This window comes from Neovison vison, chromosome X (genome assembly GCF_020171115.1).
Source record: "Neovison vison isolate M4711 chromosome X, ASM_NN_V1, whole genome shotgun sequence".
Lineage (NCBI taxonomy): Eukaryota > Metazoa > Chordata > Mammalia > Carnivora > Mustelidae > Neogale > Neogale vison.
The window spans coordinates 103,779,868-103,800,182 of record NC_058105.1 but is presented as its reverse complement, the minus strand read 5'-3'; the positions used below and the strand labels follow the sequence as shown (position 1 = coordinate 103,800,182).

Genomic DNA, 20,315 nt, shown 5'->3' with positions numbered 1-20,315 from the left:
AGAATTGGTCTCATAGGATACCTATGAGGGTTCTGAGTTAACATGTGTAAAGCAGTTACATAAAGTCTGACATATGTCAGGCAAATAATAAATATCAATGTTACAGCAAATAATATGTAGCCAACAAAAAGAAAAGAGAGATCAGTGATTTCAAATCTTGAAATTGGTCAGGGGAGGTCTTTTTAACGACAGAAAGGGGGCATTTATAAAAAAAATCAATGACTAATATTTTTAAAGTTAGTGCTAATTGTATAAAATATGGCACTAATATGGGATATAGAAAGTGTGTGTAGACATTTTTAAAAGAAATTATATCAACCGGTGATAAATTCATGAGTATATTAGCAAAGCTTCAAATATTTGGCCATACATCCATTCTCATTTGCAATTAAAATGATAAAGGGCAACTATACCAAAAATTAAAAACAGAAACTTCCAGGGGCGCCTGGGTGGCTCAGTGGATTAGGCCACTGCCTTCGGCTCGGGTCATGATCTCAGTGTCCTGGGATCGAGCCCCGCATCGGGCTCTTTGCTTGGCGGGAGCCTGTTTCTCTCTCTCTCTCTCTCTCTCTGCCTGACTCTCCGCCTGCTTGTGATCTCTCTCTCTGTCAAATAAATAAATAAAATCTTTAAAAAAAAAAAAAAAAGAAACTTCCACATGTCACTGGCAAAGATAAGATGTTGACCACAGAGAATCAAATATCTTATTATGAAGGATTTACATGTAAATATTGTATTGTTTCATGTGAATATACTTCCCGCTCAACAAGAGGAGGAAGACCTGTCCTTCTAAACTCTAAACCACTCTGAGAAAAAGGTCTCCACTGGCAGGCAGTATCTGATAGAGTTCTCAGCTTAGAACAGGTAAGGAATAAATACAGTGTACTTGTCAACTCACACAACACTAAATCAATAGCTTACTTCATACAAATATGAACATTAGGGTAGCAATACCCAGAGACACAAAAAAATAAACACAAGGATGGATACAGTCTCTCTTGCTTCAAGTTTGCTTTAAAATACTTGGGGGAAGGATCAAAAGCCCTGGTACATGGCACATTACTACACGTATATCTCTTAAACTAAAATTATAAATGCCAATACTTCAGATTCATGAATTAGCAATCTATTAGGACAAAGTCTCTTAAAACTAGCAGAATAAATAAGGATACTGTTTCCCAAATGAATACTGAAGCATGAATAATTTTACTATTATATGTAACTATTTTATGTGTATTTCATAAAATTACATGTTCCTTAAACCAACCGAAAATTTTAAGTTTTATGACCCTTTTTAAGGGTAAGTATCTGCAAATTTTAAAGTATCAATCATTTGAGCATCTGTTTTTCTAATTTTTTTGTTAGCTACTTAAGAATACAAATACTAACTCACCAGGCATTATGAACAATACTTATGGAAGCCATTTTGTAGTAGCACATTAGAATCTCAGGGATAAGGGATCATAATCCATTCACATCTCGTATTCTAAACAACCCCTGAAATAGTCTATGAATAAATATATTGCACCCAGAGGAAATGGATCATTACTTCAAGTGCATCCATTAATTTTATTACTTGTGTACAGTGCATAACAGACTGTTAGAATAATTTTAATTGTGCACCACCTTCCATGCAAGTACTTCAGAACTGCCACTTAAAGTGAAGTATTCCTCATTAAGTATATTCATCATTAGCCATGAAGCCAGAGTAGAATCATGCAAAACCTGTGTTTAGAATGAAAACTCAAAATGAAGTTTTAATAAATAGTCTCCAATTTTTATTGCATATTAGGTGAGGGTCTTTACAAGCCCATCTGGCATGAATATAACAGCCTTGAATGTAATAGAAATTTACTAAGCCCATGAAAATAAGGCCTGAGTATTGTAGACTAAATTCTAGAGGTTTCTTCAATCACACTAATTTTTATACAATTGCTTTTTTAAAATAATTTTTTAAATAATAGCTTTTAAAAGTTAATAGGTTTATGTAAAATTTATACCCCTAGTGAATACATAAATTTACTAAAATAGCTTTTTTTTTTTAAAGATTTTATTTATTTATTTGAGAGAGACAGTGAGAGAGAGCATGAGCGAGGAGAAGGTCAGAGAGCGAAGCAGACTCCCCATGGAGCTGGGAGCCTGATGTGGGACTCGATCCCGGGACTCCAGGATCACGCCCTGAGCCGAAGGCAGTCGTCCAACCAACTGCGCCACCCAGGCGTCCCTAAAATAGCTTTTTTTAAAACTTTTTTTTTCTATTCTTAAACACCACTGAATTATGTGAGATAAGGGCCAGATTCCTATTCATATTTGTTTTTGTGATGAATTTTCTCCAACAACAGTGACCACTATGACTTTCTCCTTCTCACTCTCCCCATCTCTCCCTCTCCCTCTTCCTCTCTCTCTCTCTCTCTCTCTCACACACACACACACACACACACACACGCACAAAGTTTTTTCGTTTGGAGACTGGAGTCAAAGAATGATGTGTCTGTCAATTAACATTTATGGTGTGTGAACTCTGTGTAGACCATAATCCCCAAGTGTCACATGGAGAAATAAGAGACATAAATACAACTGCCCAGAACTGAGGAAAGCAGAAGAGAAGAGGAAATGAGTCCAACTATGGGGAAAGCTACTCATTTACAATGGAGGGGCTGAAATACTGCAAATAGTATTATTTATATGCCCCACTCACATACAGACCAGCTGCAAAATGTCTTTTCATTAAAATATATAATTAGAAGAGTTACTGCCACTAAAAATCCTTCACAGTGATGTGAAGAGAAGATGAAAGGTTTGGCTTTGAGGTGAGCCAAACTGACTATAATCCCTGTCTTTAAAATCTGACAAAATTTGGTTGCCCAAACTCAAAAGGCATCACTCATGTGAAATACTTAATGAGCTATATAAAGCAAAACACTAAAAATGCAGTTACACAATTAATATTATAGATAAGAGGAGTCCTTGTCTGTGTTATCAGTCTGTTCTATTTAATTACAGTCCTTAGCAGACTTACTATAAAGTATCACCTTAAACACTATAATCTAACAATCAAGGGATGATGGTTTTGAGTTATTCTTCTAGTTTAATATACTAATAATTACTAGTTTTATTTAAACATTTCCTTAATGTGATTGTCTTCAGACTCTTAATTAACATACAGGAAACTATAATTAGAAAATGAAAGGGAAGCACAGTTTAATGTAGAAAACATCACTAACACTATTAGATAATTATATTACACCATAGCCTCTGGAAATTGTGGTGAAACAATTTTATAGCCTAAAGAAGGGGAAAATAAACTATGCTTATATATGTTTCCAAATAAATGTTTGATACAACTACTCTTTTGGTAATTTTAATATTAATAAAGGAAAACAGTTTATCTAAACCAGGTTTTTTTTAAATACCCAACTGATAAGGAGACTACATATGGATGCAAGAACATTATTTTACAAACAAATTTAAGAATAAAGTCTAGGGGTACCAGGTGGCTCAGTTGATAAGTGTCTGACTTCAGCTCAGGTCATGATCCCAGAGTCCTGGGATCAAGCCCTGCATTGGGCTCCCTGCTCACTGGGAAGCCTGCTTCTCCCTCTCCCAATCCCCCTACTCATGTTCCCTCTCTCGCTCTCTCTCTCTCTGTCAAATAAATAAATAAAATCTTTTTAGAAAAGAATGAAGTCTAAATAGATAAAAAGAAAGCAAATGATTAAATACAAAAAATATTCTAGATTGTCTTAAAATCCCATACTCTCACACACTGAAAAGCTTTCACTTTGAAGTAAGAAGATCAGATAAAAACAGTCTGACATAAAATATTAGTAAATTAGGATTCATTAATGAATAATCAATAGTATCAATATGGTAGTCAGATCATTTACCATACTTTGTTGTGAAATTTTCTAAAATTTTAATTAACCATTTTTGTGTTTAAATGAAAAACTATAAAAACAAACCTTAGAGAAGGTTATGTTGTATCCTTAAAAAAAAAAAGGAAATAAGTGCAGATTGGGAAATTCCCCTTCTCAGCTTAACATAGCTATAGGAAACAAAATTACATCACTAGGTACCCAATGTAGTCTCCCACTTACTCTCATTAAAATTCTAGAAAGCCAACAATTTCTTGAGATTAAAGTTCTTATTTCCATCTTATATAGTAGCACTAAGCTTCATAAAAGATATATTTGTGAAAAATTTCTCTAATAAGAATGTCTCTCCACCTTCCACCACTCTTCTCAAACTATTCCCATACTTATCCAGTCAAATGATGTTGACAGGAATTACAAATTTAATGTTTGTTAAAAAAAAGATACAGTTAAGGAATAGATAAATCAGTTCATTATACCAAAATTCAATTAAAAACTAAGAAACATGATTCTTAAACTAACATGCTGTTAGCACTGTAGCCCCTTTATTTAGCCTACTATAATCATGAAGATAACTTACATGCTTACATAAGAACTGGGACATCTACAAGGGAAATGTTTGTGTTAAACTTTAAAGTATGCAAGTAACTGATGCACCCCCTTTTTTGGTTGTAAAAAAGGTTCCAAATAAATTAATATGAGTCTTTTACTGATTTTGTGCATATTTTGCAAATATCAACCATTCTACTACAAAACTCACAAAATAATATTAAAGTTGACAATATATTTAATGTTTACTGTACTTAAATATTTTTCAGGTAAGCTTTGCATTTGATAAAGTATAGAAAAATGAAAATCATCTTTAAATTGCTTTAAATTGATCCAAACATCTAGTGAGCCTGCAAAACTGAACACACGTTATGAGAAAGACTGTTTTCAAGACAGAAGAATAATTTTTAACAAAATTCTGCAACATCAAGTCAGAGTCACTTCTACATTGGCATGATGGTAATCTCTGTACTCTTAAGAATTTTAGGGCACTCCCCCTTTTCCTTAGCACCTTTCTTCATTTCCTTTAACAAACTACCTTTGAGACTAATAGGTTTTGTTTTCTGTGTTTCTTTCTTTTTTAAAAAATTAATATATAATGTATTTTTTGCTTCAGGGGTACAGGTTTGTGATTCATCAGTCTTACACAATTCACAGCTCATCATAGCACAACCCTCCCCAATGTCCATCACCCAGCCACCCCATCTCTCCCCTCCCTTCCAAACAACCTTCATTTTGTTTCCTGAGATTAAGAATCTCTTAAGATTTGTCTCCTCTCTGGTGTCACCTTGTTTCATTTTTCCTTCCTTTCCCCCATGATCATCCACCTTGTTTCTCAAATTCCTCATATCAGTGAGATCATATAATTTCTTTCTCTTATTGACTTATTTTGCTTAACATAATAGTCTCTAGTTCCATCCATAGCATTGCAAATGGCAAGATTTCGTTTTTGATGGCTGCATAATACTCCATTGTGTGTACACACACACACACACACACACACACACATACACACCACACCTTCTTTATCCATTCACCTATTGATGGATTTCTAGGCTCTTTCCATGGTTTGGCTACTGTGGACATTGCTACTATAAACATTCCAGTGTACATGCCCCTTTGGATCACTACATTTGTATCTTTAGGGTAAATACCCAGTAGTTTAATTGCTGGGTCATAGGGTAGCTTCATTTTCAACTTTTTGAGGAACCTCCATACTGTTTACCAGAGTGGCTGCACCAGCTTCCTTTCCCACCAACAGTGTAGGAGGGTTCCCCTTTCTTCACATTCTCGCCAACACCTGTCATTTCCTGACTGGTTAATTTTACCCATTCTGACTGGTGTGAGAAGGTATCTCATTGTGGTTTTGATTTGTATTTCCCTGATACTGAGTGATGTGGAACACTCTTTCATGTGTCTGTTGGCCATCTAGATGTCTTCTTTGCAGAAATGTCTGTTCATGTCTTCTGCCCATTTCTTGACTGCATTATTTGTCCTTTGGGTGTTGAGTTTGAAAAGTTCTTTATATATTTTGGATACTAGCCCTTTATCTGATATGTCATTTGTGAAAAGACTCTCCCATTCTGTCAGGTGTCTTTTAGTTTTGGTGACTGTTTCCATTATTGTGCAAAGTTTTTTGATCTTGATGAAGTCCCAATAGTTCATTTTTGCCCTTGCTTCCCTTATCTTTGGCAATGTTTCTAGGAAGAAGTTTCTACATCTCAGGTTAAAGAGGTTTCTGCCTGTGTTCTTCTCAAGGATTTTCTTGGATTCCTGTCTCACATTGAGGTCTTTCATCCATTTTGAGTCTATTCTTTTGTGTGGTAAAAGGAAATGGTCCAGTTTAATTTTTCTGCATGTGGCTGTCCAATTTTCCCAACACCATTTGTTGTGTAGACTGTCTTTTCCATTGGACATTCTTTCCTGCATTGTCAAAGATTAGTTGACCATGGAGTTGAGGGTCCATTTCTGGGCTCTCTATTCTGTTCCATTGACCTATGTGTCTAATTTTGTGCCAGTACCATACTGTCTTCTGAATATATTTGTGATGTCCATCTAGTCCAGTGTGTCTTTTAAAGCCTTTATTTCCTTGTTCATCTTTTGCTTAAATGATCTGTCCATTTCAGTGAGGGGAGTATTAAAGTCCCCTACTATTATCATATTATTGTTCATGTGTTTCTTTCATTTTGTTATTAATTGGTTTATGTAGTTGGCTGCTCCCATGTTAGGGGCATAGATATTTTAAATTGTTAGATCTTCTTGTTGGACAGACCCTTTGAGTATGATATACTGTCCTTCCTCATATCTTATTATAGTCTTTGGCTTAAAGTTTAATTTGTCTGATGTAAGTGTTGCCACCTGAGCTTTCTTTTGATGTCCATTAGTATGGTAAATTGTTTTCTACCCCCTCACTTTAAGTCTGAAGATGTCTTTGGGTCTAAAATGAGTCTTTTGCAGATAGCATATTGATGGGTCTCTTTTTTTATCCATTCTGATACCCTGTGTCTTTTGATTTGGCCCTTTAGCCCAGTGACATTCTGGGTAACTATTGAAAGATATGAATTTACTGCCATTGTATTGCCTATAAGGTGAATGTTACCATATATTGTCTCTGTTCCTTTCTGGTATATGTCATTTTTAGGCTCTCTCTTTGCTTAGAGGACCCCTTTCAATATTTTCTGTAGGGCTGGCTTGGTGTTTGCAACTTCTTTTAGTTTTTGTTTGTTCTAGAAGATTTTTATCCCTCCTTCCTTTTCCAATGACAGCCTAGCTGAATATAGTATTCTTGGCTGCATATTTTTCTCATTTCTCATCTGAATATATCAGATGCCAGTCCTTTCTGGCCTCCCAGGTCCCTGTGGATACGTCTTCTGTCAATCTAGTGTTTCTACCATTATAGGTTATAGGTCCCTTGTCCTGAGCTGCCTTCAGGATTTTCTCTTTGTCTCTGAGACTTGTAAGCTTTACTATTAGATGACGGGGTATTGACCTATTTATATTGATTTTGATACAGTTTAGTATAGTCATATGGATTTTAATCCAGTGCCTTGATTTTGATGCCTGTTACCTTCCCAAGATTAGGGAAGTTCTCTGCTATAATTTGCTCCAATATACCTTCTGCCCCTCTCTTTCTTCTTCTGGGATCCCAATTATTCTAATATGTTTCATCTTATGGCAATTCTTAACTCTCGAATTCTCCCATTCTGATCCAGTAGTTGCTTATCTCTCTTTTTCACAGCTTCTTTATTCATCATTTGGTCCTCTATTTCACTAATTCTCTTTTCTGTCTCATTTATCCTAGGAGTAAGAGCTTCCATTTTTTTTATTTTACCTCATTAATAGCTTTTTTAAAAAAAAATCAACTTGGTAAGATTTTAGTTCTTTTGATTCTCTAAAAAGGGATTCTCTAGTATCTTCTATGCTTTTTCCAAGTCCAGCTAGAACCTTTATAATTGTCATTCTGAACTCTAGTTCTGACATCTTACAAATGTCCATATCAATTAGGTCCCTAGCAGTCAGTACTGCCTCTTGTTCTTTTTCTGAAGTGAGTTTTTCCACTTTGTCATTTAGTCCAGAAAGGCATAGCTGAATGAGAGAACAAAATGCTAAAAGGGTAACAATGACCCTGAAAAACATACACTAAACAAATCAAAAGAGACCTGAAACCAGGTGAAAAGAAAGGAAAAAAATTTTTTTATATATTTATATATATATATATATATATATATATATATATTTATATATATATAAAGACTGGTGAACAGAACAGAACAGAGCCACATAGATGATTTGGGGCATATTTTGGTCTGTTTAGAAGAAACTGCCTCCCAAAATTTTAAAGAAAGTAAAACGTGTATATATATATATATATATATATATATATATATATATATATAAATAAGGGTAATATGATGAGGGGATGGAATATGAATATAAAGATGAAAAATATAAAACACTATAAAAGAGGAATTGCTAAGAAGTTGGTTGAAAAAAGAAAGAAAAAAATTTTTTAAAAGGGGGAGAGAGTGTGATCAGGAGACTAGAAAAAAAGCCATATACTAGATTTAGGGTATATTTTGGTCTGTTAGAAGAAACAATATCCCAAAATTTTAGAGAAAGAAAAACTTATATATATTTATACAAAAAATAAGGTTAAATACAATGAAGGGATAGAATATGAATGTAAAAATGAAAATTAACAAAGATTTTTAAAAATACGGTATTGACAAGATGTTGATTGAAATAGAAAATAGGAAAAATTAGAAAAAAATAAAGAAAATTTAAAAAAATTCCATTTTGTTAAACTAAAGAATTTTGGGGTGGGGGGAAAGCCATGTATTCCATGTGCTGTATTCCCCTAGTTCTGGAGTTTTGCATTTCTCATTGATTGGTAAACTTGGTCTTGGCTGGATGTTCTTGCTGATCTTCTGGTGGGCGGGGTGCTGGCACAGTGATTCTCAAATGTCTTTCCCAAGGCGGAATTGCACTGCCCTTGCCAGGGGCCAGGCTGAGTAATCCGCCTGAGTTTGCTCCATAGACCTTGTTCCCTGAACGCTTTCTGTACAGCTTTGGGGGACAAGAATGAAAATGGGCAGCCCAGAGGAGCTGAGAACTCGGGGTCTCATTCCTCAATGCATCCTTGGAGAAAAGCAGTCAATCACTCCTGTATCTCTGGTCTCTGGCCACACTCCATGCTCACCCGGCCTGTGACTGAGCATTTCTATCTCTGGCACACGGCCCCATTTGGGGTCTTCAAACCCAGCAGGTTCCTGCAGTATGCTCCCGTACTGCTCCTCCCAGTGGAGAAAGGATGGGGAGGCCTGCCACTTGTGGGGTCCCTGCTCAAAGAGCAGTGGCCTGACTGCTGCTGATTCTGGTTTATGGCAACCCTGAGCTGAGAGCTCACTCCTCAGCTCCATCTCTGCAGCTGGCTTCCCTGCTCTGATACCTGGGAGCTCTGCGACACTCAGACACTCCTGATCCTTCTGTGATCCTGAGGGACCCGAGGGTTCCACCCCCTGCTTAGCCACTGGAGCAACATCCCTCCGCAGAGTGGCCTTCTAAAAGTTCTGATTTTGTGCTCCACTGCTCTCTCACTTGCTGGGAGTCAGTTGATGGAGGCTTCCTCTCCTGGCCCTTGCCATTTATCTTCCCGTATATCACCTCGGATTTACTTCTTCGCATGTCCTATCTTCCAGAAAGTGGTCACTTTTCTGTTCATAGAACTGCTGCTATTCTTCTCCTCAATCTCCTGTTGACTTTATAGGTGTTTAGAATGGTTTGATAACTATCTAGCTGAATTCCTGGGACCAGATGAAATTTAGGTCTCATATTCCTCTGCCATCTTTCTCTCCCCATTTTCTGCACTTCTTAATGCTAAAAATTCATTCTTTCAGTAGTTATTTAGAAATGACCAAAAGTGTATTTAGAAATATGTCTGATATATTTTATATCACTTTTGAAACAGAGTGATACAAGTATTGAGGAATTTTTTTTTGCAGGGTCTTAGATGTTCATTCTGAAGGAAAATTTGAAAGAGGACTTCCAAAATCATTCCAGTTATTTAAAAAAACAATTGTAATTGTTTAAGAAACTCTAGATTAAAAACTCTAGATTAAAAGATTAAACTCTAGATTAAAAACTCTAATCTTAAAGTATCTGAAGTAGAAAATTTACCTTGCTATGTACACATACATAGAAAATAAAACCACATTGAGATATCACCTTACACCAGTTAGAATGGCCAAAATTAACAAAACAGGAAACAACATGTGTTGGAGAGGATGTGGAGAAAGGGGAACCCTCTTACACTGTTGGTGGGAATGCAAGTTGGTGCAGCCTCTTTGGAGAACAGTGTGGAGATTCCTCAAGAAATTAAAAATAGAGCTTCCCTACGACCCTGCAATTGCACTCCTGGGTATTTACCCCAAAGATACAGATGTCGTGAAAAGAAGGGCCATCTGCACCCCAATGTTTATAGCAGCAATGGCCACAGTCGCCAAACTATGGAAAGAACCAAGATGCCCTTCAACGGATGAATGGATAAGGAAGATGTGGTCCATATACACTATGGAGTATTATGCCTCCATCAGAAAGGACGAATATCCAACTTTTGTAGCAACATGGACGGGACTGGAAGAGATTATGCTGAGTGAAATCAGTCAAGCAGAGAGAGTCAATTATCATATGGTTTCACTCATTTGTGGAGCATAACCAATAGCATGGAGGACAAGGGGCGTTAGAGAGTAGTAGGGAATTTGGGTAAATTGGAAGGGGAGGTGAACCATGAGAGACTATGGACTCTAAAAAACAGTCTGAGGGGTTTGAAGTGGCGGGGGGGTGGGAGGTTGGGGTACCAGGTGGTGGGTATTATAGAGGGCACAGCTTGCATGGAGCACTGGGTGTGGTGAAAAAAATAATGAATACTGTTTTTCTGAAAATAAATAAATTGGGAGGAAAAAAAAAAGAAAATATTATAAAATGCTTTTGAAAATATAATAGCTATGCTATTTTAGACTATTTTACACTATATGTGTTAAATGTGTTTATCACAATAAAACATACATAAACCATAAATTTGTAGTAGTTGCATGATATTAATAACACTGTACAAGAATAATTTGTCTTTATCTTAATTTTTGAGGCCCAGAGATGTGGTTAAAAGGAATGAACATTCACATTAGGTCATAAATGATGTACCATGATTCAGTTCTTATTTTCCTTCTTTATAAATAAAAGGAAAAGAATGTATGTGTTTTATATGGTTATGAGTATTATTGTATTCCATAGCTTAAACTTGACAAAAGAAATTCTGGGCTTGTAAACTGAAGACCTTAACCAAGATTATGGTTAGAAACCTGGTTTAGAGAAAGTTTGTTTTGGTCCTTCAGCTTCACAAGCCGAACTAGTAAACTCCAGTTTTTGGTTCTATGCCAATAGAGCTATTGTAAATTAGGGTAAGGAGGTCCCATTAAAATATACCTGGAGAGAGATACTTCAGGCACTTAGGCACATGACTGCCTTCACTCATAGTTTGTAAAATTACATAAAATAAATGTTATGAAATTTATTCTGTGTAAGACTGAAAAAAAAGGAACAAAAAGTTAGAATCCTTTAATCTACTTTTTAGTAATGATGTAAAATGTGTGAATGAATGGAGTAGAAGAGCTATGCTCTAAATAGAGCCCAAATTTGAGCCTAATCTCTTAACAGTCAGACCTTATCTTTATTGGCATAATGCATGAGAAGCTTAAAATTTGATCGATACAGTCAATCTATGAGCAGTGTCTGAAATCACACTCCTAGTTCTTACTGTTCTTTGCTCTCCACACAAGTTAGCATTGTCCTTCAAAAGTATTATTATTTTCTGACCAAAATTATCTCAGTAACTGTCTTAACTTTGCATTGCTAAGAAGAATTTCACCAATTAGTATTTATTAAGGACCTAGTATATATATATCCTGACTTTTCTTCATGCCTCCTAAATTTAGAGCTTTGAGGGCAATAATCTAGGAAATGACATCACTAATCATATGATCATTTTAAATCTGTATATGGTTTTAATTACAAAAAAATCATTTCCTACACTTTTAAATTTTAAGTGCTTCTTGAATAATGATCTGAGGTAATGTATACTTGACATTTGATTACGAAAGGAGACCATTTAAGAGTATAGCTTTTATATTGGCTTATACAAATAAAAAAGTGACAATATACTTGCTATGGGGAAATCATATAGCGGCTACAAGCCTATATTTTAGATCACACATTTCATTTAATATGAAAATGCTGTTATCAAATTCATCAGTTATACCACCTAGCAACATACAGCTGAACAACAAACTTTCAGTATTTTGCATTGTCTATATATTTATTAACTTGTTAACCCAATCCTCAGCTGTCATGTTTGCTTGTTTTTATTGTTAACCAAATATAGTCATGGGGCTCATTAAAAGAAAAAAATGAATTGATTTCCTAGGAAGATCACTGAACTTTTTAATGCCAACATGGCAATTAAGGCAAAAAATATTTCATACACAAAATTTATGTTCCAGAATGCAGGCAGATCGTGGAAAAAGCTGACATGCACAACAAAAACATTTGTTACATTTGGTTATTATACTCTTGTAAACATATCTTGTGAAATATGTAAAAAAAATCTTGTTTGAAAATAGCACTATTCCTGATTCTCATAAATTACTTATATCTGGAAATGACTGCAGTACTAAGACAATAATGATTTAAAAAAATGTTTGTTCACAATCAATGTCAGTAACATATTTTGTTCAGACACCTTCTGAAGCACTGTGAGGAAAAAGTGATTTTTTTTCAAAGATTTTATTTGAGAGAGAGAGAGAGATTGAGAGAGAGAAAGCATGGAGGAGAGGGAGAAGCAGGATTCTCACTGAACAAGAAGCCCAGCACAGGGCTCCATCCCAGGATCCTGGGATCCTGACCTGAGCCCAAGGCACCCACTTAATCAACTGAGTCACCCATGTATCCCTAATTTTAATTCATTCTTAAAAAAGAAAAAAAAAGAATTTCAAAATAAAGGGGGGGGTTCCTGGGTGGCTCAGTCGGTTAAGCATCAGACTCTTGATTTTGGCTAAGTTCATGATCTCAGGATTTTGAGATCAAGACCCACCTTGGACTCTGTGCTGGGCACGAAGCCTGCTTAAAATACTCTCTCCTTCTGCCCCTACTCCACCCCACCCACTAAAAAGTGCTCTAAATAAATAAATAAGAAATGGATAAAAAAATAAAAAGAAAAAAAATGTGTTGGCTTTGTACTTTTACCCTACTCAAAAACAACTGAAGTTAAAAAATGAAGTTTCTTCTGAGATGACATGTGTAAAGTAAGTAAAAAAATTAAAGACAATATAAAAAATGTCAAATTAGCCTACAGGTATGCTGATAGATAAAGTCCTACACATAATTTTAGTCTGTTTGGGAAAATATATTGCAAGAATTAGTTAAAATCAGATTACAATCAGTTTACATATAGTATATGATTGCTTACATTTACAATGATTTTTGCAAACCTTATTTTCTTAAATTACTCGGACAAATGCTAGCAGGGTTTCCATTAAAATTGATTTCTCTGCAACAGATTGATAAAACATTCTAGCACATCCCATTTTCTTCCACTGGACTCAAAGATGAATTTCCTGTAATAATTCACTTAGCATTAAGAAAGAATAATAAAAAGCTCACAAACTCACTTTAATTTAAATTTGCATTCAGGAAGTGCTTGTCTGATATAATTCAGCTGATAAATATGAACCTATGTGTTTATCAAATCCCTAAGAAGATTATCTAAATCAACTCCGTGTAATTACCATTCACCATCTGTTCCACCAGGGCCTGAGCTGATCTGCTGGCATCTTGCAGTTTTCTGAACTTCTCGGCTTTTTCTCGCTCTATGGCCTGCAGCATGATAGCAAAGGTGAGTATTTCAATACAAGGATTGTGAAGCTACACAGTAATTATAACTTCTACTTGCCCTTTCAATCCTTAAGATATTTCACTCTGTCAGTTTATCATGTGAATCTAAAGAATTTTTTTCTCAAGTTTCTTGCACCAGAATCATCAAAATGACAATGAAAGCACAAGCCAATTTCATACTGAATTGCTACTACTTTTAATAAGATTTCTACTCTTCACTTTTTTTTTTACACAATAGTTTCTGATGCACTATAAGGCTGCAAAAAAAGCAAATAATAAGAAAGAATGAAAGGATAAAGTGACAGACACTTAAAACTAAAATTTGTCTTTTAAATACACACTACTGAAATTGCTGGAATTAGGTATGTATTCTGTATTAAAAAAATCAATGGAAAATCTTGTAAGTATATAAAAAGGAAAAAGCACACTATCATGAATTATTTAGCAAAAAAATCCATATCCATATTTATCTAAATATAAAACTACAGGTTAATTTTTCTCTCTGAAACTTTCTAAGTACTCCCATTTCAAGGGAAAATAGATTCAGTTTCAAAAAGCTTTCTAAATTCATTTGTTCATTTCTCCTAACTTAACTTTTGAACAACAAAACCACGATGACTTAAATTAACAAAATCTAGCATTTAATACTCACTGTTGGGTTTAGCTAACAATGCTCCTATAGATATTTAACATATATACATTAATATACATAAATATTAAACTATGATACAATTGAACTATATGATCATAATCAATAAAATATGTGGCTATAACATGTTATATGTCCTAAAACATAACTACCTGCTGAAAAAAGCAAGCTTTTAACATATAGTTAGAGCAATACTCCTATGACCCAATAATAGCATCAAAGATTTCTCTTGACTGCATGACAGGAGGTTATTCTGTATCTGATAATTTTTTAAATTTTATTTTGATTTATAGGTATTTAAACAAATATGATACTGGAGTACATGCAGGAGGCCTGTAATCGATATGTGCACACTCTGACAAGTATTGTTAAATAGAACTTTCTACAAGCTTGAAAATATTATATATCTGTGCTGTCCAATACAGTAGCCACTAGCCACATGTGGGTTCTGAGTACTTGAAAGGTGGCAGTGTGACTGAGGAAACTAATTTTTCATCTAATATAATTAAATTAAAATTTAAAAAGCCACCCTATGTCAAGTGCCAATTGTAATTATACAGTGCAGATCTAGTGTCTTCCCGCTGAAAGCCAATAAAGAGACAGGAAGACAGATATGTAGACTAAATACAGATAAAGATATTATGGCAACACCAGAAATACATTCAGAGAAATAAGGAATCATCATATTGCTAAGCTATACTACTTCCCAAGCACACCAAATGATGGTAATGCTCATACTATAATAAATACATTTAAACATATTTAAAACAATTCTCTAATTTAAAGAAATAACCACAATTGAAGGGAGGGCTTTTAAAATTATTTGAGGAACAGTTTCATGAAGTAGGATTATTGGATAAAATGTCAAGAATGCAAAATGTTTTTAAAAAGCCTGTAGACAATAGAATATATCCCATCAGGAAAAGAACTATAATATATAAAATACTAAATAAAATTTAGCAAAACAAATGAAAATGCCATAAAATGATAGTTTTAGTTTTTTTTAAGTATGTACACTCTATCTTGAAAATATACATTTTATGTTATGTTTTCAAGGACAGCAAATGAAAATTCAGCTTCATCTCATCAATAGGGAAACTCTAAGTGATAGACACATTTTAATATCTTAGATTCTACTTGAAAATTTCAAAGCACAGAGACTGTGGTGTTTGGGGATTATATGCTCCCAGGATCCCATACCAATTAACAGGTGAAACTTCTGTGTTACCTTGAAAATCATTTTCAGAGAGGCATTATCAAATTGTTGACACAAGTATTTGCATAACCCTGGAAGATTCTAACTTTCCAGTAGAGAAAAGTCCGTGAAAATAAAATACCTACAACATCTTGTTAAAGGTAAGAATCTAGATGAAGTTAAAAAATTTACATTTTCTCAACTGTCAATTTTTGTCTTCTAAATTCTCTGTTCCTTTATAGAAACAGAGGCAGCTTATTGGCACATGTTTTCCAATACTTTAAATTTATTCTCTATTAAAAGGTAAATGTTATTTGTAAAAGACTCTGAGTACTTTAGAAGAGAAAAAATAAGCACATTCTAAGTAAATAGGTAATATTGACAAGTACCAAGAACTATAGCAGGATGTGGGGTATTCCACATTTGAACTACAGCAGCAAAAGGAGGAACAGGGGTTTGGAAGAGAGGGAGAGAGAGAGAGAGGGGAAGAGAAAGAGAGAGAAGTAAAAACATACATGTACTACAAAAGATCAAGAACAGTAACAACAAACAGGTATTCTCCAAGTTAAACAACGTTAGAGTTACCCTTCGCTATCAGAGGGGTTTCTATTTTAACTATAGAGTTTTTGCTTTTTTTATATATGAAATTACATAAGGAGTAGAATCAGAACACAATGTTGTCTTTATAAATGATGAAATTATCTTGACTTTCTAAATGTCATGATCATAATATTTTTATTCTAAGCATCTAATAGAATAATCAATTGGTATTCCTCACAGAGGGGAAAACTTCTAATTGATTATTTCAGGGGTAACTAGCTTAAATATTCAGTTTGGTTAAATCACACTATTCTAGTTTTTCTCATACACATATAATAGCAATAACCACAAGAAAACAATCATGTATGGAGTAGCTACTATTACTCTCACAATTTGACAGAGGAAGAAAGTGAGGCACACAGAGGTGTATTAAATATTTGAGAACACTGGCAGGGCGCCTGGGTGGCTCAGTGGGTTAAGCCGCTGCCTTCGGCTCAGGTCATGATCTCAGGGTCCTGGGATCGAGTCCTGCATCGGGCTCTCTGCTCAGCAGGGAGCCTGCTTCCTCCTCTCTCTCTGCCTGCCTCTCTGCCTACTTGTGATCTCTCTCTGTCAAATAAATAAGTAAAATCTTTAAAAAAATATTTGAGAACACTGGCATAATCATGATAAAAATGGAATTGCTCACATTGTGTACCAAATTATAAATATGGATTTCATAATTTGGTGGGACAGAAGGAATCAGCAGTATTTTGTCCTCTTTTATACAAGAGAAAATTGAGCATCAGCGAGATTAAGTCATATATACAAGATTGTAGAAGTGGAAAGTTTTAGATCCAATATTGAACCCCAATCATCTATTTACAAATTCAGCTCTCTTTCAGACCCACTCTGCTGCTCTAAGGGTATTTCAATGGAAATTAACCAAACACCTTTGAATGTATCTGACTATGACTCACAGAAAAGGCAACCTGATAGTCTGGATGTAGTCAAAGATGATATTCAAAATATTTAAGTAGTAAGGCAGCATGGGCGCCAAACTATCAGAAGGGATGCCTGATTACTCAGAATACACACTGACAGCCTATAAGATGACCAGAAACTCCATGTACAGCTCAATTACTGTAACTCATTGCCAGATGTATATTATACCGAAACTGAGTAAGTGGTATATAAACAGAGAGACAGTCCTGAGAAAGAAGCATTGAATAGACACCATCTATCAGTGTTTAGATGATATCTGGGTTATGTTAAGTAACATTGTTTTAAAGAGGAATATTGGAAAATAAAGAGAGATATTGGCACAAATGTGCTTTCGGGAGTATAAACAAGACATTGAAGACTCCAGAAAACATTTCATTTCAGACACAGCTGTAGATGGTTGATAAAAAAGTGAGAAAATTTAGGGTAGCCAGAGGACAGTCAAGAAGGTAATGAAAAGTTTTGGAGTCATTTTACTCTCACATGGTCTGAATTCTGTCTCCACTGCTTACCAGCTGTTTGGCATTTGGAAAGTGATTCAACCTTTCTGAGCATCAATACTTTCTATGTAAAGTAACAATAAAGATACCTACCCTTCAGGGATTCTAAGAAGATTAAAGGGGGCTCTTCAAATAACTTATTTCCAAAATTGGGACAATTCTTACATAGAAAAATGAAAATCTAGAAATAACTAAGCTGTAACAAATGGAATGACATAAACTGAGAACGTCCCAAAATGCCACATGTGGACATCAAAGTGAACAGTGATTTCAATAACTTTAAAAAAAAGTTTTAGAAAAAAATCTTGGCCTAATAGTTAATTAGATTACCTGATCACAAAAGTGAGTGTCAAGAGTCCAGATAACCACATATACAAAGTGTTAAAGAAGTTGACTAAATAAACATCACTGAAACTCCTCTTTTCTTGCTGGACCTGGACACCTATGCACTCATTTTCAAATAAAATATATGAACTTCTGTCTTAAAATAGGTTAGATTGGTAGTTCCTAATGCTTCTACCTTCTCTCATTTTCTCAGGAAAAAAAATATGTCAACTGCATAGAAGAAGTAAAATAAAAATTGCACAACCACCAAAAACATAATCTGGAGAGAGATATGCTTCTGGAAAAGAGAGGGCATATCCCTGACTTTAAAGAGGTATGTGCCACCAGGAGAAATATTAGCCCTCCACAGGTCTACACTGCAAAGTAAAAACTAGCCTATGAAAGAAAGAAAAGAGAAAGAAAAAACTGGTCCTCATACCTATTCCCTTATTCAGTTCCATCAAAATTGTTTTTTTTTTTTTTAATGACACCATGAGCCTTCTGTGCTACTCCACTCAATGGCTGATCCTCAGCTCTCAACTTACGTATCATCATAACTTGATTCAGAGGATACTTCTTCTTCAAGTAATTTCTTAGGTAGGTTTCCTCGATGACAAGTACACAGTCTTTTTCCTGGCTCAAGGACTCCCTTTACTCAATCCCTGTGCTGGTTCCTCCACATCTCCCTGTATACATGTAGAGAATAACATCTAGTTCTTCATTTTTCAGGCTAAAAACTTCAGGCCAAATCCTTCTTGACTGTTCCTTTTTTTCTCTAACTCTATATCCAATCCCTCTAAAACTCCTGTTGATACCCAGAAAATGCTTATTACTGTGCTCAGTACTATCACACTCATAAAAACAAAAAAAAACAACAAAACAAAACAAAACTCCCTTATCACCCAGTGGTCTAGATGCTTCCAAATAGCCTACTAAATGCTTTTTCTACAGAAGGAGGAACCTCTGTTCCCTGATGATATATTCTCAACAGAGCACACAGAATAATCCAGACACAATAGATATCAAATCAGCTCTCTAGTGGCTTCCTCCTCATCTGAGTAAAAGCCCAAGTCTTATCCATAGCCCATGTAACCTTAACCCCCTAAATCTCATGGACCTCTTTTTCTGTGACACCTGATTCTTCACCTCCGCCATACTGTGTTGTTCCCTGACATTCCAGACCTGCTCCTCCCTTAGACCTATATACTTCTCCCTCTGCTAGAAATACTCTTATCTCAGGTATCTATAAATTCCTCACTGTCTTTAGATCTTTACTTATTTTATTATGTTATGTTAGTCACCATATAGTACTTCATTATTGGATCTTTACTTAAATGTCACTTTTTCAGGGAAGCCTTCTCCTGCTAATCTATCTAAACACACACACACACACACACACACACACACACACACACAAGCACATACACACATTTCCTAGCTCTCATTCCTCATTTTTGTCTTTGACACTCATCATTAACATTCTATACATTTTGCATATTCTTACTTAATTTTGACCTTCCTCACTGGAATAGAACTGTAAAAGGTCAGATATCCTCATGAATTTCCTCCTTCATGTCATCTCCAGGGCATGGAAGAGGACCTGATACATAGTTAGATGCATAGTAAGGTGAGGTCCGGTGTAGCTTAATGCCTCCATATACAGTATTATTGTCTCTCCCACTCTACCCACAGTTAAAATGCTCTGTGAAGGTATAAATTTGTAACACATTTACATTTACATGAGTGGGACTGGGGGGTATTATGCTAAATGAAATAAGTCAATCAGAGAAAGACAATTATCATATGGTTTCACTCATATGTGGACTATATGGAATAGTGCAGAGGGCCATAAGGGAATGGAGGGAACATTGAATGGGAAGAAATCAGAAAGGGAGATAACCCATAAGAGACTATGGACTCTGGGAAACTAAGTGAGGGATTCAGAAAGGGAGGTGCGTGGGGAATGGGGTAACTGGGTGATGGGCATTAAGGAGGGCACCTGATGTGATGAGCAGTGGGTGTTACAGGCAGTTAATGGATCAATGGACACTACATCAAAAACTAATGATGTATTATATGCTGGGTAATTTAATTTAAATTAAAAAAAGAAAAGAAAAACAAATGCTCTAGTTGGCTAGTAGAAATATCACATCTTTTTTTTTTAGATTTTATTTATTTATTTGACAGAGAGAGATCACAAGTAGGCAGAGAGGCAGGCAGAGAGAGAGAGGAGGAAGCAGGCTCTCCGCTGAGCAGAGAGC

At 35.2% G+C, this 20,315-nt stretch overlaps 1 protein-coding gene across 7 annotated transcripts in view; it reads right to left on the bottom strand.

The window, feature by feature from the left end:
- The window catches only part of DMD (dystrophin), a 1,990,807-nt gene that overhangs the window by 1,390,880 nt on the left and 579,612 nt on the right, over positions 1-20,315 (bottom strand). For all 7 annotated transcript variants that reach the window (XM_044235639.1, XM_044235638.1, XM_044235634.1 and 4 more), the window contains one exon: positions 13,760-13,847. In XM_044235639.1, coding sequence (XP_044091574.1) covers positions 13,760-13,847 — 88 coding nt within the window. The remainder of the gene's footprint in view (positions 1-13,759; positions 13,848-20,315) is intronic.